Genomic DNA, 25,645 nt, shown 5'->3' on the forward strand with positions numbered 1-25,645 from the left:
CCAGATTGACTAGAAGGCCAGGGTGCTTTCCATCACGCTGCAGCTACCGGGGAACAAATAAGTTAAATGTCAGAATTTTTAAAAGCCCGAGGTGTTCGACTTCCACTACCGAACCAGAGAATCCAGCAGTCAGCAAGGCCTCAGGACTTCCCTCAGTCTCTACCTGCCAGCCCCAGCCTCCAGCGAGGGGACTTCCAGCCTACAAGCAATCTGGGTTACCCTCCCTGCTCGTTCCTCCCAACCACACGGGGCGCTAAATGCAAGCATTCTCCTTTGGAAGGTTCCCCGCACGCCCCCAGAGTCCCTCTTCCTTCTCCACTGCCTCCCCGACCCATGGCGCAGGCGCCACCCCGATCCGCACCCCTTCCCGACCAGTGACCGTCGCGCAGGCGTCCCAGGGCTGGCGTCGGCGGCTGAGGCGCGCCCAGGCGGCAGCGGGCCGTCAGGCTGTTGGTTAGGAGCGGGCCACGTGCCATGGTGTCACTGCGCGAGCGTGCGCAGAGTGGCTGAGCGCGCCCGTGACGGAACGACGAGGCGTGGGGTGTGCGACCTCGCCCGCCAGGCCCGGCCCCCGCCCCTTGGTCTGCCGCTCCGCCCCCGCGGGGCGTCCCGGGCCGCTCGTCCCGTCGGCTGCGGCCGCGCGCGGCCCGGGGTCGCCGTGAGTACTCGCGAGGCTGGCCTGTGGGGCCACCACCACGGGCACGGGGCGGTGCGACCGGGCCGCGGGAAGGGTGCGGGGCTCGCCCCGCCTCCGCAGGGGTGGACGAAGTGAGGGGCTTGGACCGGGAGGTTCCGAGAGTCCCTCCTAGGCTGGACAGCTTCTCAGGCCCGGCGACCGAGCGGCAGAGATCGGGCACAGAGCGTCTTCCCTGGGGAGGCAGGTGTTGAGTGTTTTGGGGGTCTTCAGGGGAGCCCCGGAGAACCGGTGTAACTGCTTCCCCGGGAGAGGCCTCAGGGCCTGTCCTGGAAGCACGGGTGCCAGAGAGTGTTTTCGGGGGGAGGGGGGGCAGCCCTGTCCTCTCTCCCTACTGGGTGCCCGAGATAGCGCTGACTTGCGGGAATCGCCCCCCAGTGATTCTTCGTAGTAGTCTTTGTTTAGTGGCCTAGTCCTGAGAAGGGAGCACACGGAATGGAGTGGGGTAACCTCTTCCACGACCACAAAGCCGGGAGCCCAACCCCCAATTTCAACGGCGAGCTCTGAAGCTGCTTTGACTAGACGTGAAGTTGTCACACCCAGAGAAGCGCCCATGGGCCTAGAGAAAGACGTTTGTGATCCAGACTTGCTCGTTTACATTTGACTTATTCCCGTGGAAATTCATAAAGCGTGCTATGTTAGCTGCTGAGTTTAACACCTTCTCTGGACACTCATCATGTCTTATTTTTGGCCCAACTTCTTTTGTAAGGTCCCATTCTTTACCTCATTTAGATAAATCAGATAGGTCTTTCTCGCTTAACTCATGAACAACGCAATTAATTATAACCACACCACGTGAAGATTAGATGTAATTAGGACCTGTCCAATGTCTTTACATCCCAGTCCTTCTGTACTCCTAACCTTAAGCAAATTGCTCGACCTCTGTAGGTCTAAGTATTCTGTGTGTAATATGAAAGCTTTGAATTAGGCCACCTTTCTGGCTTGTTTTTTAAAAAGTGTCTGTGATTCTGTGAATTCCATGACCCATCACCTTCCTTTTCCAACTCTTCACCTTTTAAATCCACTTTCCATCTCTCCAGAGGAAAGGGCATTGAGAGGAGAGGGAGCAAGTCCCTTTCACTAAAGCAGCCTGGTTTGAAAAAGCTGGTAATCTCTGAACTGTCTCTTCTTGAGCGAGACGATCTCCCTCTCAACTACCTTTTTCTCCTTGTGATAGCAACAGAAACCAAGCAGCAACAGCCCTTGGAAAGAGGCTAAATTTTTCTTGACTTCTGCAGCGACAAAGACCGTGAAAAGTTGGCACTTCTGGCCTAACGCTGCCATCATCCTACCCCTCACGCCAGGGCAACCTAGGCTGGACATTTAGTGCCTCCCTCTTTACTTCTCTGTGATCATCCAGATCAGCACTTGACTGTTTATTTTCAAATCTCACGAACCTCACCCCAAGATCTTCACATTCTGGTTCTCAGCTACTCTTGAAGGTGAATGAAGTTTTGGTTTTTAAAATCATTTTTTGTGTGATTTTTGTCTATGTGTAGAAACATGTAGGTTATTGTATATATCTCCCATTAGACTTAAGTATCCAGCAGAGGGTTCATTCATTCATTCACTCATTCAAGAAATGTTTTAAGGGACTAAGAATGTAGACTGAAAACAGTCAAAGCCTCTGCCACCAGAGTGTATAATATGTTAGAACATGGTAAGTGGAAAAAAATAAAGCTGGGAAGGGAAATAGAGAGTGCTAGTATGTGGGTGTTGAGTTGTTGCTGTTTTAAAAAATAGGATGGTCAAGGTGGCCTTTGAGCAGAGATCTGGAAGAGTGAAGGAACAAGCCATGTGGATATGTGGGTGGAAAGCATTCCGAGAAAGGGAACAGCAGGGACGAAGGCCCTGTGGTGGGAATATGCTTGGGAATATGATGGGAATATGCTTGGTGAGTTTGAAGAACAGCAAACAGCAAAATGAGGCAGTTGTAGAGCCTTGGTTAATCTTCCTGTTAACATTTAGAGTTGACTCTGAGGAGAGTCCGTTAGAGTAGCTTCTGATTTTTTTTTTTTAACTTTATTTTGAAACTTTTCAACTTTACACAAAAGTAGGGAGGTAGGGATTACCAGAAAACCCTCATGTACGTCACTTAACTTCATTGATAATCAACATTTTGCTATTTGCTATATTTATTTCATCTATTATCCTCCCTCCTTTTTTTATGTGTGTGTGCCAGGGTAGTATTTTAAAACAAATCTCAGTGATCAGGTCATTCCATCTCTAAGAACTTCAGTTATACTTTCCTTTTGCATGTTGTTTCTGAGAGATCAGGCAACACTGTCGGCTGGAAGACTCCTATGCTGGCTCTGCTCTGGCATTGTGCCTTTTGTTCCCATCCTGGCATAGTTACCAGATTTAAGTTGGTATCTAAGGAATGAACCACAGGTCCTTAGAACACACAAGGATCTAGAACTGGAACAGTGGTTCTCAAATTTTATGCATCAGAACAACTTGGTGGGTGTGTTAAAACACAGATTACTGGGTCCAATTACTGGAATTTCTTTCTTCTTTTTTGCGCAGTCTCAGCTCGCTGCAACCTCTGCCTCCTCGGGTCAAATGATTCTCCTGCCTCAGCCTCCCGAATAGCTGGGAATACAGGTGTGCACCACCATGCCTGGCTAATTTTTTATTTTTAGTAGAGATGGGGTTTCACCGTGTTGGCCATGCTGGTCTCGACCTCCTGACCTCGGGTGACCTGCCCACCTGGGCCTCCCAAAGTGCTAGGATTACAGGCGTGAGCCTCAGTGCCTGGCCATTTCTGTAGTTTCTAATTCAGTAGGTCTTAGGAGGAGTCTGAGAATTTGCATTTCTAACAAGTTCCTAGTTGATACTGATGCCACAGGTCCACCAACCCCAGTCAGAGAATCACTAATCTGGAAATGTGACATTCCGTAGAACTTTATTAGCGACCGCCCAGGCACAGTGGCTCACGCCTGTAATCCCAACACTTTGGGAGGCCAGAGTGAGTGGATCACCTGAGGTCAGGAGTTTGAGACCAGCCTGGCCAACATAGTGAAACCCCAACTCTACTAAAAATACAAAAATTAGCTGGGCGTGGTGGCGGGCGCCTGTAATCCCAGCTACTTGGGAGGCCGAGACAGAATTGCTTGAAGCCGCGAGGCGGAGGTTGCAGTGAGCCAAGATCACGCCATTGCTCTCCAGCCTGGGCGACACAGCAAAACTCTGTCAGTAAACAAAAAGAAGAAGAAGAAGAAGAACTGTGTTAGAGACCAAGAACACCTCTGTTTGAGGTTGGAGTAGCTTCAACTGAGATATATGCAGAGCTAGTAACTTGCTGGTCTAGAGATCAGCAGAAAGCTTTTTTAGCCTGCTCTTAGGGGAACTTTGCCATCTTCAGCCATTAAAGCCTTCATAATTTCACAGATGAGTTTTTTGTTTTGTTTTGTTTTTCTGCTATATGTGGAGGCTTTAGTGGGGCTAAAAGTTGCTGGTATAGGATTAGGAGTCTGTGAGATTAGAAGCAAGCAGGGAACTGTATATGAAAGGGCTCTGGATTAAGTGTTTTTCTAAGCATATTTTGGGATAATTATTGCATTTTTATTTGGGAAGCAGGTTCCAAGCTGACTCTAGGGCATTATTTTGGCAATGACAACTGAGATCATAACTGCCAAAAGATGTTCAGTGACTGTTGTTGAGGACTTTTTGTTTTGAGACAGTGTTTGCTCTTGTTGCCCAGGCTGGAGTGCAATGGTGCAATCTCGGCTCACTGCAACCTCCACCTTCTGGATTCAAGCGATTCTCCTGCCTCAGCCTCCTGAGTAGCTGTATTTTTAGTAGAGACAGGGTTTCACCACATTGGTCAGGCTGGTCTTGAACTCCTGACCTCAGGTGATCCACCCACCTTGGCCTCCCAAAGTGTTGGGATTACAGGCGTGAGCCACTGCACCCGGCCGTTGAGGACTTTTTAAGTTAGCTATCATTGCCATATAATAGCTAGTAATACTGATGTTTAAAGAGAGATAATGGCTCAATATGGAGAAATAACTAAGAATAAAGAGTCTAGAAATAATCCGATTCTGAATCTTAACTCTGGTGTGAGTTGGTACTCTGAAGAATTAACTGACAGAGTAAACATAAGCGTCTTGTCCTGCCACCATCACTTTTGGCTTTAGGAGTTGTAACATTATGAGCTAGAGCAAGGTCTTGCTCTAATCCCAGCTCTCCGGTTTAAGTAGAATAGCAATATCTTGTATATAGTGCTTTTGTGTTTCATTATCTATAAAGAACTGCATGTGCAAGTGTGTATGTATATGCATACAAGCATGTCTTTTTATATGCAAGTATCTATATGTATAATAAAAGTGTATTAATGGCCAGGTGCAATGGCTCACGCCTGTATTCCCAGCAATTTGGAAGGCCGAGGCCAGTAGATCAGCTGAGGTCAGGAGTTCGAGACCAGCCTGGCCAACGTGGTGAAACCCCATCTCTACTGAAAATATTAAAATTAGCTGTGCATGGCGGCGGGCACCTGTAATCCTAGCTACTTGGGAGACTGAGGCATGAGAATTGCTTGAACCCTGGAGGTGAAGGTTGCAGTGAGCCAAAATCACGCCATTGCACTCCAGCCTAGGTGACGAGCGAAACTCCGTCTCAAAAGAAAAGCATATTCATAAATATGTGTGCCTGTATATATACCACCCAGCTATTAAATGGTGATGAAACCCATTGTTTTCTACTTTCCACAGGACAGTGACTTGTTACCACCACAGCAGCAGCCATCCCAACAGATCTCCAGTTGTCCCTGACATCGTGCCCTACCTTCCCTCCTCTTGTGGTCTCCTAAATGCCGATTTCGTTGACCTTGGTTCGGCTGGTGGTATGGAGGGGTGCTGCCTAGCACTGACCTGAGAGTGTGTGTGACCCACTGACCCAATGGTGAGAACTGACTGCCCACCTCTCCAACTGATTGTTCAAAGGGTAGAGGAGACAAAGTGCAGATCTCACCCTTTCTTGGTATTTTCCCTTCTACCCTTGTGGAAGATAGAGTGGCTATTTGAAGTTAAAGGGAAGGGAAGGGGCACAGAAACAGTATTACTTGGTGTGTTTGTGTAGGTGGGTTTTCTTGGGGAGAGAGAGGAGAGTTAAGTACTTTAAAGGATAGAAAGAAAATAATGAGACGAGAGCTTAGGTATGCTTGGGAACTGTCTTAGGTAATGATCCTGGAAGAGGCCAGCTTATACTGGAACCTAGATATGCTTAGGAATCAACCTTGACATTGAAGTTATTTGCATTTCTCTCCTACTGGCTACCAGAGCCTCTCAATCATCATACTGAGACTTCAGAAGGCCAAAATTTCCTAGATGTTTTCCTCTGTCCCACTAAGAGCTAGTCTATGGATATGATCATATCAGGAAGAGACTGAGACTCTCCCAAAGGGTGAGGTGAAAGGTGTAAAGGGATCAGGGCTTCAGTTATTCTGTCTTTTCCCAATCTTTGTGGGAATCTGTTTCCCATCATATCATCCCACCCGCTTCCATGGGATAATAGGGACCCAACAAAGCATGCTATCCTTATTTCTCATCACTAGGACATCAAAGGCCAATTCTGGAATGATGACGACTCGGAGGGAGATAATGAATCAGAGGAATTTCTCTATGGAGTTCAGGTGAGGTTCCATCTCCCAAGACCCCCATGTTGGATGGTCTAGTTGTGTGCTGCTCTTTGGATACATCAGGAGTGAAAGAGGTTCTGGAGCACAGATGAGATGAGGTTATAATGTTGGTGTGGTCTGAGCATGGTCTTGTCAGAGCTGATCCCATGCCCTTGCTCTTTCTTTGGAGTCATACTTGTTCCACCAGAGTAAACTACGTCCTCTGTATGTGGAGACTACCCATATGTTCTTAATTAGACATAATTATTTTCTGACTCTTAACACTAGCCAGTGGGGGTAGTTTCATTCATTAGGGTCACATCTTAAAAGATTACTCTGCCAGCAATTGCTTAATGCCATCACTAGCCAGGCACAGCCCTGAGCAGAAATACCCAGACTCTCAGAATGCTCTTCACATAGAACCAATCTTAGGAAACCTGTAACTTCAGCCTGTGCTGAGTTGTCATAAAAGGTATCCTGGTCAAGGTCTGAGAGGAAAAGCTGGAGATTTAAGGAAGTGAACTCCAAGCAAAAGCCTACATTTGGTATGCTGAACCTTTTTAAAGTCGTGATGAAATGCAGACCTCTGTTAATGAAATCCCTTGATAGGGTCACCACTGAGAACCTCTTCACATAAGTGGCTTTCACTTCCCCTGTATTGCTGTCTGATTTCTCCTGTTCCTGGTGTCTCTTTGTATTCTTTTTATTATCATCTCTCTCTTTCCCTCGTCTTTTTCCACCTCTCTCCACCATCATTTTTGCTGCTATCTCAGGGGAGCTGTGCAGCTGACCTGTATCGACACCCACAGCTTGATGCAGACATTGAAGCCGTGAAGGAGATCTACAGTGAGAACTCTGTATCCATCAGGTGGGACTCTGCTTCAGGGGTGGCAGGGGAGCAAGTCACTTCTTTCTGAGTTGTTAAAAGGCTAAAGGTTTTTCTTTTTATCGTATGATAGTGGGATAAATTATGAACTTAATGATAGAAAATGCTCAGAATAAATGAGCTTGGCTGACAGTAGACAGTAGAGAAGTAAGGCCACTTTTCTTAGGAATTCCCTCTTATCCTAGACCCCTCTGGGCCAGTAGTCTCACCTTTCAGGTAAGAAATGCTTTTGGCCTGGGAGAAGACACTGATCATGTAAGTGGTGTAAGGCTGTAGCTAAGACCCTAGGTACAAAACTGTTGTCTACTTTTCCCTTTCTACTGTCCCCAGGCTCAGTTCTCTTTCCACCTCAGTTTTTATTCCCTTCTTTCTCCCTTGATGAGTCTCACCTGTTGTCACCTGTATCTCTATAGAGAATATGGAACTATCGATGACGTGGACATTGACCTCCACATCAACATCAGCTTCCTCGATGTAAGTGGGGCTAGTACCTGCCAACAACATGTCTAGCTGGACTTGTGGAATTTGTCATGTAGGCCAGGAGTCTTGTTCCCGAGTGCTGTATTTGGAGCATATATTCTTCATCTTTGTCTTTCCTAGACCATCAGCAGACAGTGGTGTGTACTGTCATGTGCATGTGTGTGTCATATAGGGGAAATTTCAGATCCATTCCTCTATGTTGCTAAACTGGAAACTATTTCCCTTCTTTTTTTAGGAGGAAGTCTCTACAGCCTGGAAGGTCCTCCGGACAGAACCTATTGTGTTGAGGCTGCGATTTTCTCTCTCCCAGTACCTAGATGGACCAGGTAAAGGCAGTGACTTTGGGCAAGTGGGTGGTCTGAGTGTGGTCTCATCCAAAGCCCTAAGTTAACTAAGGTAGAAAAAAATTAGGAACAAGGTCCTTGGGCTCAATCTGCAGGCTATCGGTAGCGGCTTTTTAGTCCCGTGTAATTGGTGTCTTCATCCCCTGTCACCTTAGGGAATGTTAACCATTCCCTAAAGGCCTTCTTGCCTAATGACATTGTTTTCTCTGGTTCCAAGATAAAATTTCTTTCTCCTCCTTTTCTCAACGTCCTACTGAGGATATTTCAGATTCATATGACAGCTTCTAGAATCTGCCTTCTGCTTCACATGTTTTTTTTCTTCCACCATTACTGTTTAGAGTACCCAGCAGCTATGATCTTTAGAATTTACAGAAGCTCTTCCACTGAGCTTTGGACTCCAGGAAGTCAAGAGATACATACTTACTAGTAGACTTCTTTTCTCTTTGCAGAACCATCAATTGAGGTTTTCCAGCCATCAAATAAGGAAGGATTTGGGCTGGGTCTTCAGTTGAAAAAGTAAGAACTTTGGTCTTTCCTGGTCATGGACATGTGAAGGAAGGAAAGAGAGATGGAAATATATGGATGGACAGGCAGAGCCTTGGATGGAATACCTCCTTCCAAAAATGTCTTTCTGAAATATGCCCAGGAAAAGCTAAAATAAATTTAGGGAGCCAGATTTAAGGTTGTGGAGAGAGAGTGTATGGTTCTTGGGTGTCAGAACCTGAGACTTTCTAGAGGTAAAAGAGGCTCATCATTACTTAGCATTTTTACTACCCTGGAATCAGAGTCATGCTATTCATATTTCTCTAGTGGTTTCTTCAGAGTAAGTCTCTAGGGATTTAATTTTAGTTTATTGAATGTGTTGAGCATTAAGCTAAGTATTTGGTATACAAAGAAATGGAGCATATTTTCCACTCTCAGTGAAGTTTCAAATAGAGTCCACTGGATACATATTCTAATACAGGTGAATATGTAAGATTTAGAAAGGACACTGAAGAGAGACTCTATCTGTTGAAAGGGTGATGATTAATAATTTCCTTTTTTTTTTTTGAGACAGAGTCTTGCTTTCACCCAGGCTGGAGTGCAGTGGCATGATCTTGGCTTACTACAACTTCTGCCTCCTGAGTTCAAGTGATTCTTGTGCCTCAGCCTCCTAAGTATCTGGAATTACAGGCACCCGTCACCATGCCTGGCTGTTTTGTATTTTTAGTAGAGATGGGGTTTCTCCATGTTGGCCAGGTTAGTCCCGAACTCCTGGCCTCAAGTGATCCGCCTGCCTCAGCTTCCCAAAGTGCTGGGATTATAGGTGTGAGCCACTGCACCCAGCCAATGATTAGTAATTTTCAAAGATGGGTAAGAGTTGTCCATGTAGACAGATTCTGAGGGTGCATAACATTTGCAGGGGCTTAGTCACATAAAGCAGTATGTGTGTAGGGAGCTTCAGGTAGTTAAATATTGCTGGTAAAATACAAGCTGGGGGTGTAGGAGCCAAAGCCAGAGAATAGGGAAGGGTTCATGTTAGAGAGGGTCTTGGACTTTTATCCTGTAGGCAGTGTGAACATTGAAGGGTTTAGGCAAAGAAATGACGTGGTCAGATTAATTTTTCAAAACCATTCTGGTAGCATTGTACAAAATGGGTAGGAGGGGATGAGACAAGAGACCAGAACTAGTGTAGTAGGGTGCTTTTGTAAAAGTCAAGACGAGATGCTAAAGGCCTGAGCTAAAGTGTGATTATAGGTGAGAATCGAGATGAGAGACAGATAAGAAAGATTTGTGAGGTATAAAATCAGTAAGACTTGAAGACTGATTTAGATGTATTGAATATAGCCATAAGGGCTAAAGAATAGTGGAAAATACGTTTAAGTTTCCAACCTAGATGTGTGAGTAAATTGTGATACCACCAATGTAAATAGGGATATGAGAAGGGAGCAGTTTTGTAGGTTGAGGATAGGTAATTAGTTCAATTTTTGACATGTTATTTAACGGTAACTTTCGGATGTGCAGGTGGAGATGCTTATCCGAAATGTCAATTTGCTACTTACCGGAGTATATGTCAGTTTGCTACTTACCGGAGAAGTTAGGGTTGAAGATATGCATCAGTGCGTGTGGGAAGAAATTACAGCCAGTGAATATGAGATTGCCAAAGGAGGGCATGATAATGGGAAAAGAAGATAGGATCAAGGACAAAATACCCTTAAACAGTCAGACAAAATCCCGAAGAAACCAGCATGGTAGGCAGAGGAAGAAGAAACACTGCAGGTAGGTCAGAGTAATATAGGAAGAGAAAGGTGGCACAGAAGACAAAGGAGGGCAGGTTCTGCAAGGAGGGCCAGATGCCAGAGAAGATAAGGGAAGAACCTGGGAGTTTCCATTGGATTTAGCATCAGGATGAGAACAATTTTAGTGATGAAGGTAGGAACCAGAATACAGAAAGTTGAGAGGTGAGTGGTTGGCAACAACATAGAAACAATGAATATGGGTTGAGACATTTGGGTGGGGATGGGAAGGCAACAGGGAGAGGTTAACTAGACTAAGGTGCAGAAAGTTGACATTTTTTGTTGACTTTGGGAAAGGAACTGAGAGGAAAGGGGAATGATTGACACATCAAGGTCCCTAAAAAGGCAAGTCAGGGCTGAGATCTAGAGCACAAATCGAAGGACTGATCTTAGGTAGAAGGGTCACCTTACCTCCAGAAAATGGAGGGATCGAGGTAGGGTGGAAATATAAATAGATTTTATAGTAGGGTTGGAAAATTAAGGGAACTGATATCTGATGGCTTAAGAAAGAAAAGAGGTGGCCGGGCGCGGTGGCTCAAGCCTGTAATCCAGCACTTTGGGAGGCCGAGACGGGCAGATCACAAGGTCAGGAGATCGAGACCATCCTGGCTAACACGGTGAAACCCCGTCTCTACTAAAAAAATACAAAAAAATAGCCGGGCGAGGTGGCGGGCACCTATAGTCCCAGCTACTCGGGAGGCTGAGGCAGGAGAATGGCATGAACGCCAAAAGGCGGAGCTTGCAGTGAGGTGAGATCCAGCCACTGCACTCCAGTTTGGGCGACAGAGCGAGACTCCGTCTCAAAAAAAAAAAAAAAAAAGAAAGAAAGAAAAGAGGTTATTGGTTGTAGATGAAGTTAGTAACTTAAAGAAGGTAATAAGGATTTAGAACAATACCTTAGAGTAATGCTGGAGAAAACTGATCAAGGACAAGTGAAAGGATTGACAAATCTAGCTAAGGGCATAGCTCAAATTGGAAACGATAAATTTGGGAATATAATTTTTCAATGTCAGTACCCCTGATGTCCCTACTCCCTTTCTTCATGACTCACAAGGAACAAAGTGGTACTCACCATCCTACCACTTCTGTTTCCCTGTCAACAGTATAGTCATTCTTGGCAATAGATTTCAAGGTTTGCAGCCTTTGAAGACTCACCTTTGAAATCTGCCTCTAAAGGCAAAGCATCTCAGAATTTTTCTGGTCCATTAGGATAGGTACCCTCTAGGGTAAAGGGGTGCTCTGGGGTGGTGATTTTTTTATTTACTAAGGTCATTTTAAGGGGTCTTCACATACACATTTCCCTGCCACAACTAGTTTTGTAGTCCCTGGGTCTGAATTTTAGATTATTTGCCTCTCTTAGTCCTTACTTTTTGACCCTGCCTCATCTTGCCTAAGCTCATTCTTTTTGATCCCTCAGGATCCTGGGTATGTTTACATCTCAACAATGGAAACATCTGAGCAACGATTTCCTGAAGACCCAGCAGGAGAAGAGGCACAGTTGGTTCAAGGCAAGTGGTACTATCAAGAAGTTCCGAGCTGGCCTCAGCATCTTTTCACCCATCCCCAAGTAAGTGCTCCCTAAAGCTGATCATCTGTAAACACCTGTGATAGCCCCCATCCCCCACCTTCTTGATTACATAAACTTTTCTGTCCCCTTTCTTCCCTGAATTCTGTCTCTTTGACTACTGACACCACTCACATGGTCCTGTTCCCCATGTGTCCTTACCTTTCTACTCCTTACCCAATGTTAATACCTAATCCTTTATGTAAAACAGAATACCTAGCTCGTGATATGTATTTGGAGAAATGTAGGCCGAATCTTCCATCTTTCTTTCTTTTGCCCTGATCCGTTTCCCCATCCTAAGAGGAAAGTGTCAGAGAACAGGCAGTAATTCCTTGCTAGCTTCTGGAAATAAATATTGCTCCATTCTTTGACCCTAGGTCTACATTTTCCCAAGGCAGACACAAACCCAGATTTGTAGCTTCCCAGGAATCATTGTTGACAGTCAGATAGTCAGTATTAGGCCCTTTGGGATGCAGCTACTTTGTGCCTAGCACAGTGTTTAACACTTAATCTCTCTCTCTCTTTCTCTTTTTTTCTCTCTCTCTCAGTAAGAAAAACAGGCAGCCTTTCCAAGGGATTATTCTATACTTGGCTTAAAAACATAATAACCTATGCTCTGTGCCTGGCCACCCTCAGTGTCCCAATGTGAAGAACCCACAGATGATGACATAAAAATTTAAATTCATATGTGTGATCTACTTGTTTATTTAATAGTGTTTAAGATACAATGCAACTTTCCTCAGATATGAGTTTGTCTTTCTTTGGTTTAGAACTTTTGGCTTACGGCCCACTTATCTCCAGTACCCTGTAGGGCTCCTATGAAATCCTCAGTTTTATCACTTCTCTTTGCTCTCTCTCCAGGTCTCCCAGTTTCCCTATCATACAGGATTCCATGCTGAAAGGCAAACTAGGTGTACCAGAGCTTCGGGTTGGGCGCCTCATGAACCGTTCCATCTCCTGTACCATGAAGAACCCCAAAGTGGAGGTGTTTGGCTACCCTCCCAGCCCCCAGGCAGGTCTCCTGTGCCCTCAGCACGTGGGCCTCCCTCCCCCAGCACGGACCTCTCCTTTGGTACATGGGCTGGAGAGGGTTTGACTTGGCTATCAGGAGGGTGGGAATGGAAATGCGGGAATGTAGTTTCTCAAAATGGGGTGGGGGTATGGTTGTCTAGGCATCATAAATCAAACCTAGGTAGGTAACCATGAGTGAGTAGAATGGAACACTTCTTTTTTTTTTTGAGACAAGGTCTCTGTCATCCAGGCTGGAGGGCAGTGGTAATCTCTGCTCACTACAGTCTCTGCCTCCCAGGCTCAAATGATCCTCCTACCTCAGCCTGTTGAGTAGCTGGGACTATAGTCGCATGCCACAACTGGCTAATTTTTCATATTTTTGTCGAGATGGGCTTTTGCCATGTTGGCCAGGGTAATCTTGAACTCCTGAGCTCAAGTGATCCACCTGCCTTCGCCTCCCAAAGTGCTGGGATTACAGGCATGAGCCACCACTCCCAGCTGGAACACATTTTTTAACAGTAGAAAACTTATGTCTAAACTGTCTGGCAAACTTCTCTGATAGACCATGAAGCAGAGAGTCTGGAGATGGGAATCTCAAGGAGAAGTCATGTATGATTTTATTAGTTTGTGAGTAGGACTGTAGTTAACTGTAGCTGCTGTACTAACCTATTCCACCTACTCCGAAGGAGGGTTGAGGAATAGGTGAGCCCTTTTCCAGCACCTTTGGCAAAAATGTCTAAAAGTCTCCTTTCCAGCTTTGGGATTCTGAGCTAGGGTTTAACTGCTTTAGGAGAGTCCTAGGTGATGGGCAAGAGTCAGGTCTGTCTAGGCCCCAGCTTCATAGGAGGTTCATGGGGTCTGTCTTTTTACTCTCACCAGGTCAGTGGTCACTGCAAGAACATTCCCACTCTGGAGTATGGATTCCTTGTTCAGGTAATCAAGTCAAAATCGTCACTCCAAATCACTTTCCTGTTGTCTGACCCATTTGGTCTCCTAACACCTCCCAGCTCCTCAATCAAATACTTCCTGAATTGCTTTGCTTCCAAAACTAATGGTAGAAAGAAAGAAGGCATAGTTCCCATCATCAGGAAACTGACAGCATTACTAGAAAGACAACACTTACCACTTATGATCAAGTGCCAGTGAGGCACTGCCAGTTTTAAGTGTGAGTGTCGAGACTCATATGACATGAGATGAGAGTGAGATTGACACTCATTTCCCTAATGATTCGCAATAGCCCTTGCTCAAGTGATTTTTAGTATTCTTCACAGACCCCTTTCACTGCTCAGCTACTACTGGTCATTTGCTTTTTAAAATCTCTTTATTCCCTGGGCGTGCTTTCACTTTTGCATCTCTGTTACCTTTGTTCATGTCATTCCTTGTGTCTTCCTATTGCCATCAAGAGTCAGATGGCACCTTTTCCATAAAATTGCCATTACTCCAATGCATTAACTAGAAGTGATGTCTCCCCTCACTGAACTGTTAAGATTTTTTTTTTTATTTCATATGGCACCTGTGTGTCACATACTGTGGGCTGCCTTGAATTGTTATTAATTTATAAACAATGCCACATCTCTCCTATTGAAGCTTAGCTTCTGAGGAAACAACCTGTATTTCATAATCAAGAAGACCTTTCACAGAGCTGAGTACATAATGGGCATTCAGTAAATCTGCATTAAATGAATAAAGTCTCTTGCATGTCCCATTACCAGCCTAAAATCATGTGAAATGGGAACAACTTGATTTATGCACAAAAGCTATGTTAAGACAGGGTGTCACAAAACAAACAAACAGAAAAACACTTCAGGATATTGTTGCATTAGCTCTGGATTTTGCTATCTTCCCAGTACAGAATTGTCTGTCGTTTTGACTACCAGTGGACTGGCTAATTGTTCCAGGTAGTTGAAATGGCTTCTCAGGACCTTCTGCCATCTAATCATGGATTGAATGCTCTCCTATCTCAGAGGGGCAGCCTATAATTACAAGTACTTTTAATAGTTTAATTAGCACCCATTTTATATTTTTAAAATGCTTTCATGGACATCATCTCATTTCTTGCAATACCCCATGAGGTGAATAATGCTCTGCTGTATAAACGAAGAAACCAAGGCTCAGGTTAATTGACTTGCTTAAAGTTATATATGCCATTAAGTATTAGAAGTAGGAAGTTAACCCAGGTCTTCTCAATCAAACATCATGGTCTTATTTTTGCTATACCATACAGTCTTTGCTCTGCAGTCAGGTAATCAGTTTAAGTACACAGCCTAAGAATATATCCTACCTTAGGCATGGGGCTGGGAGGATGGAGGGTAGCTGGAAAAAAAAGCTGAAATTATTTCCCATATCTGTGTGTGCCAGTACTTCCAAAAGACTTAGAATCTGTTGTCTTCCCAGATCATGAAGTATGCAGAGCAGAGGATTCCAACATTGAATGAGTACTGTGTAGTGTGTGATGAGCAGCATGTCTTCCAAAATGGATCTATGCTGAAGGTATAGGTCCCTACTCTATGACCCTCTTCCTTAACCAGGTCCCCTTCACTCCTTTATTTCCTTCCTCCTTGGTCTGTGGTCACGGTAAAATTCTGTCTGATACTCTAGAAATCGTTGATTTTTCTTAGAAAACAAATCTCAGCAGTACTGTTTAGAGAGATGAGGATATGAGAATATTTAGGATAGAGCCCACCTGACATTTAAAAATGGGGATCAGATATTAACCAAGATGATTGGATATGATGCTGTCCTCAAGGACTCTAAGTCCAGATGGGAGACAGACAAATCACAGTGTATATTATGTTTATAGAAGAGATATTAGCATTGTTAAAAATCAGGTGAGAGAGCATCTGACATCATAGATCAGGGAAGGCTTCATCACGGAGACAGTGTTAACTCCCAAACTTACCAGTAAGGCATTTTAATTAAGACTTTATTGGTAGTTTTCTTCTGATATAGAGGGCCTCAAATTCCTACCCTGTTTTAGAGTTGTCTGAGGGCAGGACTGTCCGTCTCTGCCTATACCTTATTGCACACCCCATCCCACCACCATCTGTTTAATATATCCTTTCAGCCAGCTGTCTGTACTCGTGAACTATGTGTCTTCTCCTTCTACACACTGGGCGTCATGTCTGGAGCTGCAGAGGAGGTGGCCACCGGAGCAGAGGTATGGGGGAGGGAAACGTAGTTGGGGAATTGGGATCAAGAAAGACAGAGGAACCCAACTATTTCATTCTTGGAATTTAACTTCCAAAAATGCTTTTGGATATAAGATATCCACTGTCATATTGTTTGTAAAATAAAAAATGGATACAACCCCATCTGTAGGGGCACCAGTTAAAGAAATTATGGATGTCCTTAGAGTAGACATACTATATAGGTATTATTTATGGACAGAAAATTTTAACATAGTTATATAAAAAAGCAAATACAATAGTATACGTAGTAAAACTTTCCATGTAAGAAAATAATGGGCCGAGCACAGTGGCTCACACCTGTAATCCCAGTGCTTTGGGAGGCTGAGATGGGAGGATGGCTTGAGCTCAGGAGGTCGAGGCTGCAGTGGGCCATAATCACGCCACTGCACTCCAACCTGGGTAACAGAGTGAGCCCCAGTCTCTTTAAAAAAGAATGAGAGAGAAAGAAAAGAAAATATTTCCATAGGAAAATTATCTGGAAGGATATACATCAAACTCACTAGTACTTACCTGTGAAGAATGAGATTAGTTTAAGGGCAGGAAGATGGTTTTTTTAATCGTTTCTTTAATTACTTTGGTATTACTTGAATTTTTATGAGCTTGTATTTTCTATTTTAAAAAGCTTAAACATACTTGCTTTTTAAAAGAACATCAGAGAGAAATACTGGATACTCTGTGACTCCCAATACTAGGAAATAATTTAGCTTCTGCCCCCTTTTTTTCCTTTCCCCTAAGGTGGTGGATCTGCTCGTGGCCATGTGTAGGGCAGCTTTAGAGTCCCCTAGAAAGAGCATCATCTTTGAGCCTTATCCTTCTGTGGTGGACCCCACTGATCCCAAGACTCTGGCCTTTAACCCTAAGGTATGTTACTTGAGAAAGTCAGGGCTAAGGAATAAAATGGTAAAAGATAGAGGGAGACTATAGGCTGACATTCTGGTATATACAGGGCTTGGAATAAGGGACGGAACTCTTAAACTCTGTGGTTTAGCTGTTTCAGTAAATAGCCACGTTTGACACAGAAAGAGGAGAAGAATTAATACTAGTTACATTATGATAGGGAAGAAGGGCTTTCGGAGCCAGACAGACCTGGATTCCATTTGAGGTTCTGCTAGTCCCCAGTTGAAGGGTATTAGGCAAGTCACTTAACCTTTCTAAACTTCAATCTCCTTATCTTGTAAAAAGGGATAATATTTATTTTGCAGATCATTACAAAAATGAGAAGTAATATATGTAAAGTGCTGTTTTAGGGTTTTCCAGAGAAACGGAGCCAATAGGAGATATATATAGAGAGAGGAGAAAGAGATTTATTATAAGGAATTGCCTCACATGATTATGGAGGCTGAGAAGTCTATAGTTAGCAAGCTGCAGACCCAGGAGAGCCAGTGGTACAGTTCTAGTCCCAGTCCCAAGGCTTGAAAATCAGAGAGCGGGCTAGGCACAGTGGCTTCTGCCTGTAATCCTAGCACTTCAGGAGGCCAAGGTGGGTGGATCACTTGAGTGAGGAGTTAAAGACCAGCCTGGCCAACAAGGTGAAACCCCGTCTCTACTGAAAATACAAAAAATTAGCCAGTCGGCCGGGCGCGGTGGCTCAAGCCTGTAATCCCAGCACTTTGGGAGGACGAGACGGGCGGATCACAAGGTCAGGAGATCGAGACCATCCTGGCTAACATGGTGAAACCCCGTCTCTACTAAAAATACAAAAACTAGCCGGGCGAGGTGGCGGGCGCCTGTAGTCCCAGCTACTCAGGAGGCTGAGGCAGGAGAATGGCGTAAACCCGGGAGGCGGAGCTTGCAGTGAGCTGAGATCCGGCCACTGCGCTCCAGTCCGGGTGACAGAGCGAGACTCCGCCTCAAAAAAAAAAAAAAAAAAAAAAAAAAATTAGCCAGGCATGTTGGTAGGTGCCTGTAATCTCAGCTACTTGGGAGGCCGAGGCATGAGAATTGCTTGAACCTGGGAGGCAGAGGTTGCAGTGAGCCAAGATCACACCACTGCAGTCCAGCCTGGGCGACAGAGCGAGACTCTGCCTCAAAAAAACAAACAAAACAAAACCGAAAAATCAGAGCCAATGGTGTATGTTCTAGTCTGAAAGCCTGAAGGCTCAACATCCAAGAAGAGCCAATTTTTTTTAGTTCAAATCCAAAGACTGGAAAAGACTGATAATCCAACTCAAGCAATCAGGCAGGAGGAGTAACTACAAACTCTACAAACTCATGTCGGGGTGGGGCAGAGGAGTCAGCCTTTTTGTTCTATTCAGGTCATCGACTGATTGGATAAAGCCTTTCCACATTAGGGAGGACAATTTGCTTTACTCAGTCTGCTGATTCAAATGTTAATCTCAACCAGAAACACCCTCACAAACACACCCAGAAATAATGGTTGACCAGATGAGTGGGTACCTCATGGCCCAGTCAAGTTGACACAAAAAATTAACCGTCGGAAGTACCCAGCATAGTACCTCACTATTACTGTCATTACTATACAGAGTTCTTTATATATGTTATGTAATCCTCAGAACATCTCTATGGGAGTGATAGTTGTTATCTTCATTTGCATAAAGGGATGCTAAAGGTTCTAAGAGGCCAAATAACTTACCCTATTACTCCCAGCTGGTAAACATGTGACCCCAGAACTGTCTGACCATTAATGTTCTTTCCATGACATACTGTTGTTTCCTTGGGCCTAGACATTTTTTGTACACCTAGCCCCTTTTCATCACATCTTACTTTCCTCCACTTTTCTTTATCTGGTTCTTCTCTTCCCATTGATTCCCCACAGAAGAAGAATTATGAGCGGCTTCAGAAAGCTCTGGATAGTGTGATGTCCATTCGGGAGATGACCCAGGTATTCTGCCTTCTCTCTGTCCCCTCTCCTCTGCCTGCCCAGTTCAAGTGTCCTATTCTGTTTGTAATTTGTGGGAGTGGGATGAAGATTTAAGAGATGCTACTCACTGTATTTTTTTTTAGTCTTTCCTCTTTAACCTTCCCAATTCTTGTTCTCTGTTTTGTTAGCTCTGTTACTCCTCTTTATTCTCTTTAGTCTTTGTGTCTCAATCTTTACCTTTGCTGTTAATTCCTTTACAAATTGTTCATATTTAATGTTTTGCCATAATTCTTAGGGAGTTAAGAAGTGAAGGAAAGACCTCTGCCCAGGGTTGGGAGGGTGAGGAGGAGGGGGGCTTGGAGGTAAGGAACTAGACACAGGGGCCTACATCTTCTATCCTTGTAGGGGTGGGGCAGCCACATGGAGCGGTGACCATCCTTTGACTCAAGGCTGTCCCTCACCAGACTTCCCCACCCCTCGTCTGCAATCTCTGCATGAATAGACATTCATTTGTACTCATTTACAGGTGGGCCTCTTAGCAAATCCTGTATATCACAGTTGAGATTTACACATAAGATACACCTAGGAGGAATGATTTACTTGTCAGGAGGACGTTTTGCTTTATTTAAAGATTTACCACAGGATTCCTTAGCCTAATCTTCCTGGGACATTGATTTTATTTATTTTTTGATTTACAATCAACTTTTTAGGGCTGTAGGAATTGCATAAAATGAGGGAGACCCACCTGCATGTTGTTTTGTAAGCATCTTCAGTCATTTTCATATTTATTTATGAGTCTTCCCAGCCTGACTGGGGCTCCTTGAGGGTGGGAACCCTATCTCCTTTTTCCTCTATGTGGCCTTTGTTGCCTACCTTGCCCTGGACCCTAATAGTCACTCTGTGAAAAGCAGAAAGCAGGTAGGCTCCCACCTCTCGGGGAGATAATGTTATGGCCATTGTCTTACAGGGCTCATATTTGGAAATCAAGAAACAGATGGACAAGTTGGATCCCCTGGCCCATCCTCTCCTGCAGTGGTATGGATAGAATGGCTCATCCTTCTTGGGTTACGGGGAACGGGGAGGGAGGGAGTTATTGGACATGGAACCTGTACCTTCTTTTAGTGGTGATTTCAACATCCTTCCCAAGGTTATAGGCAATAATGGCTGCTGCTTCTTGGAATTTGTTGATATACCTTGCCTTGAAAATAACACATCCTACAAAAAGCCCACAAATTCTGACATGATTTTTCTTTTAAAAAAATTATTTTTAATCTTATTTTAATTCTTTTTTTTTTTTTTTTGAGATAGGGTCTCACTCTGTTGCCCAGGCTAGAGTGCAGTGGCGCGATCACGGTTCACTGTAGCCTTGCCCTTCAGTGCTCAAGTGATCACCTCAGCCTCCCCAGTAGCTGGGACCACAGGCAAGGGCCACCACACCCAGCTAATTTTTTTATTTTAATAGAGGTGGAGTCTATGTTGCCCAAGCCAGTCTTGAACTCTTGGGCTCAAGTGATCCTCCCGATTGACTTCCCAAAGTAGCTGGGATTATAGCCATGAGCCACGATGTGCGGCTGACATGATTTTTCAAGTTCTCTTTAGGTGTTCCATGTTTCGCAAAAGGTTTTGTTGTTTGTTTTCCTTTTTGGTTTGTTAATTTATTTTTTAAATTGACATATAGAAATTATAGGGCCGGGCGCGGTGGCTCACACCTGTGATCCCAACACTTTGGGAGGCCAAGGCGGGCGGATCACCTGAGGTTGGAAGTTCGAGACCAACCTGACCAAGATGGAGAAACCCCGTCTACTAAAAATACGAAATTAGCCGGGCATGGCGGCCCATGCCTGTAGTCCCAGCTACTCGGGAGGCTGAGACAGGAGAATTGCTTGAACCTGGGAGGCGGAGGTTGCTGTGAGCCGAGATTGTGTCATCACACTCCAGCCTGGGCAACAAAAGCAAAACTCGACATCTCAAAAAAAAAAAAAAAAAAAGAAAAGAAAATTACATATATTGTGTATAACATGATGTTTTGAAATATGTATACATTGCAAAGTGGTTCAGTAGAGCTAATAAGCATATGCATTATCTCATGTATGTATTTTTTGTGGTGAGAACATTTAAAATCTACTACCACAGTGATTTTCAAGAATATGATACATTGTTACTAACTATAGTGGCCATCAGTAGGTTTTTGTGTCCTTTGCATGTAGGAATTAACACTGTTAATTTCAACTAAGTTTTCTATGCTTCCAGAGAGGTCTGTCTCCTCCTGCTATCCCCTTGCCCTGTCTCTGGGCCTCCTTGATGATATAGAATGTCCAGAGCCTTGAGGCACTATTGCTGTGCTCTTCTCCTATCCAAGATTTTGACGGTCCCTGCTGCCTTCCCTTCCTGATCTCGATTTCTGTTGTTTTCCTGACAGCTTTCCCTTTCTAGTTTGCCTCCCTCTTCCTAGTCAGCCTTCAGTACTTCCTCAGTGCAACAACTTTCTCCCTCTTAGCCTGAGGAATAACTAGGCATAGACCATCTGGGGTGGCATCACAAGTACATAGATGAGCCACAAAAAACAAAGACAACAACAAACTGTATCCACCTGGGAGACAGCGCTCTCTTGCTGAGCCCTCAATGTTTTATGTCTGTTCTCTTCTGTCTTCTGTGTTCAGCCTGTATAGAGCTTAGTTTGTCCTTGACTCCTAAGGGAGTTCATACTAGTTTGTTCCTGTTTCTTTTTTCAGCCTAGGCAGTAACTTTTTCTCCATATCTCCCTATTCCTGAGAGCTTTCAGGTTTTCTCTTGAGCTCAGGAAGGATGGCTGAATCTGAGTCTAAATCCCGGGTATAAGTTGTCACCATTCTAATTCAGATCTCTTCTTTCTATGTGTTTTCTTTTCTTTTTTTGTAGGTGACCTCTGTGCTCTTCCTTTTGTTCTATCCTTTTTACTCTCTACTTGTAGCAGCCCTCCTCCCACCCCTTTATTTTTTTCATCCATTGTTTAATTCCCCAATAATTAGCTCGTGTCTGGTTAGTAGCTTCCTTTTTACTTTTTTATTCATAAGCATTATCATTATCACCCACAGGAATATCTAGATAGTGACCTTGACATTACACACAATTTGGACAGCCCAGGAATCCTTATTCTCCGGAGGGCAGAGGAAGACTACTTGTTCAGGAAGGATAGCTTAAATACATAATTATTCTATCCTTTTTATTTTTTTCTCTGTTTCTTCTCAGGATCATCTCTAGCAACAGGTCACACATTGTCAAACTACCTCTCAGCAGGGTAAGTGACCATTCTCCCTCTAAATGCTTTAAATTTCTGGTGAGGGGCAGGGAGGGGCTGTAAGCCAGCTAATCATATTGGTCCTAGATCTGCCTACTTTGCTCTGTCCATCAACTTAGTCTTTGGGCCTTAGCATACTTCCCTTGTGTGGGGTTAATGCAAGCCTGATTTTTTTCCCTATCCCCAACCCTTCCCTCCCTGATCTCGATTTCTGCTCTGTTTTCCTTATTCCACCCCCACCCTGGGCAGCAGCTGAAGTTCATGCACACCTCACACCAGTTCCTCCTGCTGAGCAGCCCTCCTGCCAAGGAGGCTCGGTTCCGGACCGCCAAGAAGCTCTATGGCAGCACCTTTGCCTTCCAGTGAGGAGGCTGGGGGCTGGGCAGTGGGGGATGGCAAGGAGGCGGGGATGAGCGAGAAGGATGCCCTTGAGATATGGATTTGTGTTACATGTGTCCATCAACCAGTCAGCAGATACTTATTAAATGCTATTGTGGTAGGTGCTATAGAGGACAAAAAGGTACATATAACGTGATCTTTATTCTCAAACTATTTATGATGTAGCTGAGGAAAAATGACATTTACATGTGAAAAGATGTGGCTGAAGAAATAGATTGGAGAGAATAGCTCTGAAAGCTACTTTGATGGAAAAATCCACAATTTATATCTAATTGTGAGAGGAGGGAAAGACAAAGAAGAGAGGTATTAAAGGGAACTTATAGGGAGTGGTAGTACCCTTTTCTTAAAATAGAACATGAAGTCAGAACTGGAAGCCATATTTGGGGTCAGCAATACATTTGTTGATTTTCAGATGAATTTATTGAATTGGAAATGTCAGGAGAATAGGCAAATGAAAATACTGAACCAGCAGTTGAGGATTTAGGATGGGAGTAGCTGAAGCACAGAAGAGAGGATGGGACTGGAAATAGAGACGTAGAGTTTAACCACACACATACATCTTGTGTGCCTGTGACCGTATCCATGCGTATGTCCATCACTAGGTGTACCTGTCCATCTTCATGTCCTGTGTGGGTGAGAATGGGTGGGCATGGCAGTCTTGGGAGTGTTCCTGGGAACCTCATATCATAAGGAGACATGTATTCTACCCTGCCTTACAGTGGGTCCCACATTGAGAACTGGCATTCGATCCTGCGCAATGGGCTGGTCAATGCATCCTACACCAAACTGCAGGTGAGGCTGTGCCCCTTTCCCATTTATTTCTGCCCACTCCCTTCCCTACTCAGTTGTGTGGAAGGCTGCTGTAGAGTGAGCTGTTCTTGCCTCAGTGTCCTCAAGCCTAACCTGTCTTGTGGAGTTCCCTAGAGAGGAAGTTAGAACTGTGTGAATAGAGAACGTGGCTGTTGTGTATTTGACCTCAGGCTGCGTTTTTTTTGGTGATTTGGAGAATGGGAATGTACCTGTAAGCAGGAATGTGGAATTGCTGATTGTAGCCACTGTGATGAATTAATATGTAGAGCTTTTCAATTTATATGGCTATTCATTCAAGGAGTAGATATGGGAGACTTGTTTCTATGCCCAGAGAGACTCCAGGGAGTGTGTATTGGCTCTCCTTCTGGCTCCCTGTCCTGTAGTTCCTCTTTTTTGGAATCTGCATATGTACCAAGGTCTGGAGACAGGAAAATGAATGCTGAGGGACTGACTCAGTGGTTCTACCATTTCCCACTCTCCAATGCATCAGTATGTGGTATTTCATAGGCAAGCAGGTTAACCTGCATCCACTTTTCAGCCAGTTGGCTTTCCAAGAATAGGTGCTTGAATGAGAAGGTAGGAATAGGGTAGAATAGGATTACTTGAATGAGAAGGTAGAAGGAGGGACAGAGGGCTGGATAAGCCTTGCAGCTGCCTAATAAATAGCCATGGGAGGGCCCAGGCTCATATTACTCATCCTGGTGTTTCCCTGCAAGCTGCATGGAGCAGCCTATGGCAAAGGCATCTACCTGAGCCCCATCTCCAGTATTTCCTTTGGATACTCAGGTAAGAAATACTCTCTGGCCACCTTGACTCTTTTTACATTGCATCCATTTGTGAGTACATGATTTGTCCTGTCTGTTCCTCTGTCATTATGGATACTTGGTCTGTGTCAGCTCTCTGCCCGATCATGGATACATATTGTCTCTCCCTCTCTCTACATTTTGTTATTAGAAATTTAGATTCTTTACAAGGTGAGGCCAGTTACTGTTAAAAATGATGGTTTTAGGCCGGGCGCGGTGGCTCAAGCCTGTAATCCCAGCACTTTGGGAGGCCGAGACGGGCGGATCACGAGGTCAGGAGATCAAGACCATCCTGGCTAACACGGTGAAACCCCGTCTCTACTAAAAAATACAAAAAACTAGCCAGGCGAGGTGGCGGACGCCTGTAGTCCCTGCTACTCGGGAGGCTGAGGCAGGAGAATGGCATAAACCCGGGAGGCGGAGCTTGCAGTGAGCTGAGATCCGGCCACTGCACTCCAGCCTGGGTGACAGAGCGAGACTCCGTATCAAAAAAAAAAAAAAAAAAAAAATGATGGTTTTATTCATAGCAGGGGCTTGGCCCTGGGAATGGGTGGAGGAATAACAGGGACATAACAAGGTTTTTTGTAGAACACATGTTTGGTATTGGCAATTATAGATTGTGTTTGTGTATACTTGTGCATGTAAATTTACATGTGAAAACATCCAAAGGCCTGAAGGCTTGAGTCCTTTCCATTGGCTTATATTTCTAGAGACATTGTTCTTCTCTCTCTCAACCATCTTTTAAAATTTAAACTGTCTATAATCATACACATATTAGTCACATTGAATGCAAGATAAAGCATTTTATTCTAAAAATGAAGTCCAGATTCTAATCAGGAGATCAGTCCAGCTCAGAAAAGAAATCTGATTTAGAGTTCTCTCAGTCTTCCTGGCTCATGTCTTAGTTTCTTTTTAGTCTGCTTTTGTGCTTTTTTGATATAGTCTCTGTACAAGGTATAGCCACCATGTAGTTGCATGTTCACCACATGAAGGGGATTGTGCTAGATTCTTTATAGATTATTACTTGATATCCTTTAGTAATTTGTAACTGTTACAAAGATCAGAAAATGTAGTGCCATCAGGAGGCTGAGGCAGGAGAATCGCTTGAACCCCGGAGGCGGAGGTTGCAGTGAGCTGAGATCACGCCACTGCACACCAGCCTGGTTGACAGAGGGAGACCCCATCGCAAAAAAAAAAAAGAAAAAAGAAAGTGCCAAAATCAGAGGCCTAAAAACATCTCTAACAACAGAATAAACCAAACAAAATTGAAGAAAGGAGATAATACAGGTAAGAACTAATACCTGTGAAATAAAAATAGGTACAATAGATAGTACCAAAAAAATCCAAAGATGATTTCAAAGAACTAACTGAACAGATAAACCCTGGTTAGATAAGAAGAAAAAGGACACAATTAAATAATATAATGACCAAGAAAAACAGTACAACTGTAGATACAGCAGAATTTAAAAAGGTAG

General features: G+C 44.2%; 1 protein-coding gene across 8 annotated transcripts in view; it reads left to right on the forward strand.

Annotated features, from left to right (window-relative positions):
- The first annotated feature begins 469 nt into the window (after positions 1-469).
- PARP6 (poly(ADP-ribose) polymerase family member 6) overlaps positions 470-25,645 on the forward strand; it is a 32,520-nt gene continuing 7,344 nt past the window's right edge. Inside the window, exons 1-20 of one of the 8 annotated variants that reach the window (XM_010364802.2) lie at positions 472-877; positions 1,872-2,136; positions 5,407-5,596; positions 6,249-6,326; positions 7,085-7,179; positions 7,611-7,671; positions 7,913-8,003; positions 8,471-8,537; positions 11,715-11,864; positions 12,723-12,933; positions 13,752-13,805; positions 15,267-15,362; positions 15,937-16,029; positions 16,796-16,921; positions 18,837-18,902; positions 19,849-19,916; positions 22,110-22,158; positions 22,408-22,520; positions 23,277-23,349; positions 24,084-24,153. In XM_010364802.2, the coding sequence (XP_010363104.1) occupies positions 5,594-5,596; positions 6,249-6,326; positions 7,085-7,179; positions 7,611-7,671; positions 7,913-8,003; positions 8,471-8,537; positions 11,715-11,864; positions 12,723-12,933; positions 13,752-13,805; positions 15,267-15,362; positions 15,937-16,029; positions 16,796-16,921; positions 18,837-18,902; positions 19,849-19,916; positions 22,110-22,158; positions 22,408-22,520; positions 23,277-23,349; positions 24,084-24,153 (1,564 nt within the window). In that variant the 5' untranslated portion in view covers positions 472-877; positions 1,872-2,136; positions 5,407-5,593. Of the gene's footprint in view, positions 878-1,871; positions 2,137-5,406; positions 5,597-6,248; positions 6,327-7,084; positions 7,180-7,610; positions 7,672-7,912; positions 8,004-8,470; positions 8,538-11,714; positions 11,865-12,722; positions 12,934-13,751; positions 13,806-15,266; positions 15,363-15,936; positions 16,030-16,795; positions 16,922-18,836; positions 18,903-19,848; positions 19,917-22,109; positions 22,159-22,407; positions 22,521-23,276; positions 23,350-24,083; positions 24,154-25,645 lie in introns of all 8 variants that reach the window. The other 7 variants (XM_030931314.1, XM_010364803.2, XM_030931315.1 and 4 more) reach the window with 7 other exon arrangements.

This window comes from Rhinopithecus roxellana, chromosome 5 (assembly GCF_007565055.1).
Source record: "Rhinopithecus roxellana isolate Shanxi Qingling chromosome 5, ASM756505v1, whole genome shotgun sequence".
NCBI lineage: Eukaryota > Metazoa > Chordata > Mammalia > Primates > Cercopithecidae > Rhinopithecus > Rhinopithecus roxellana.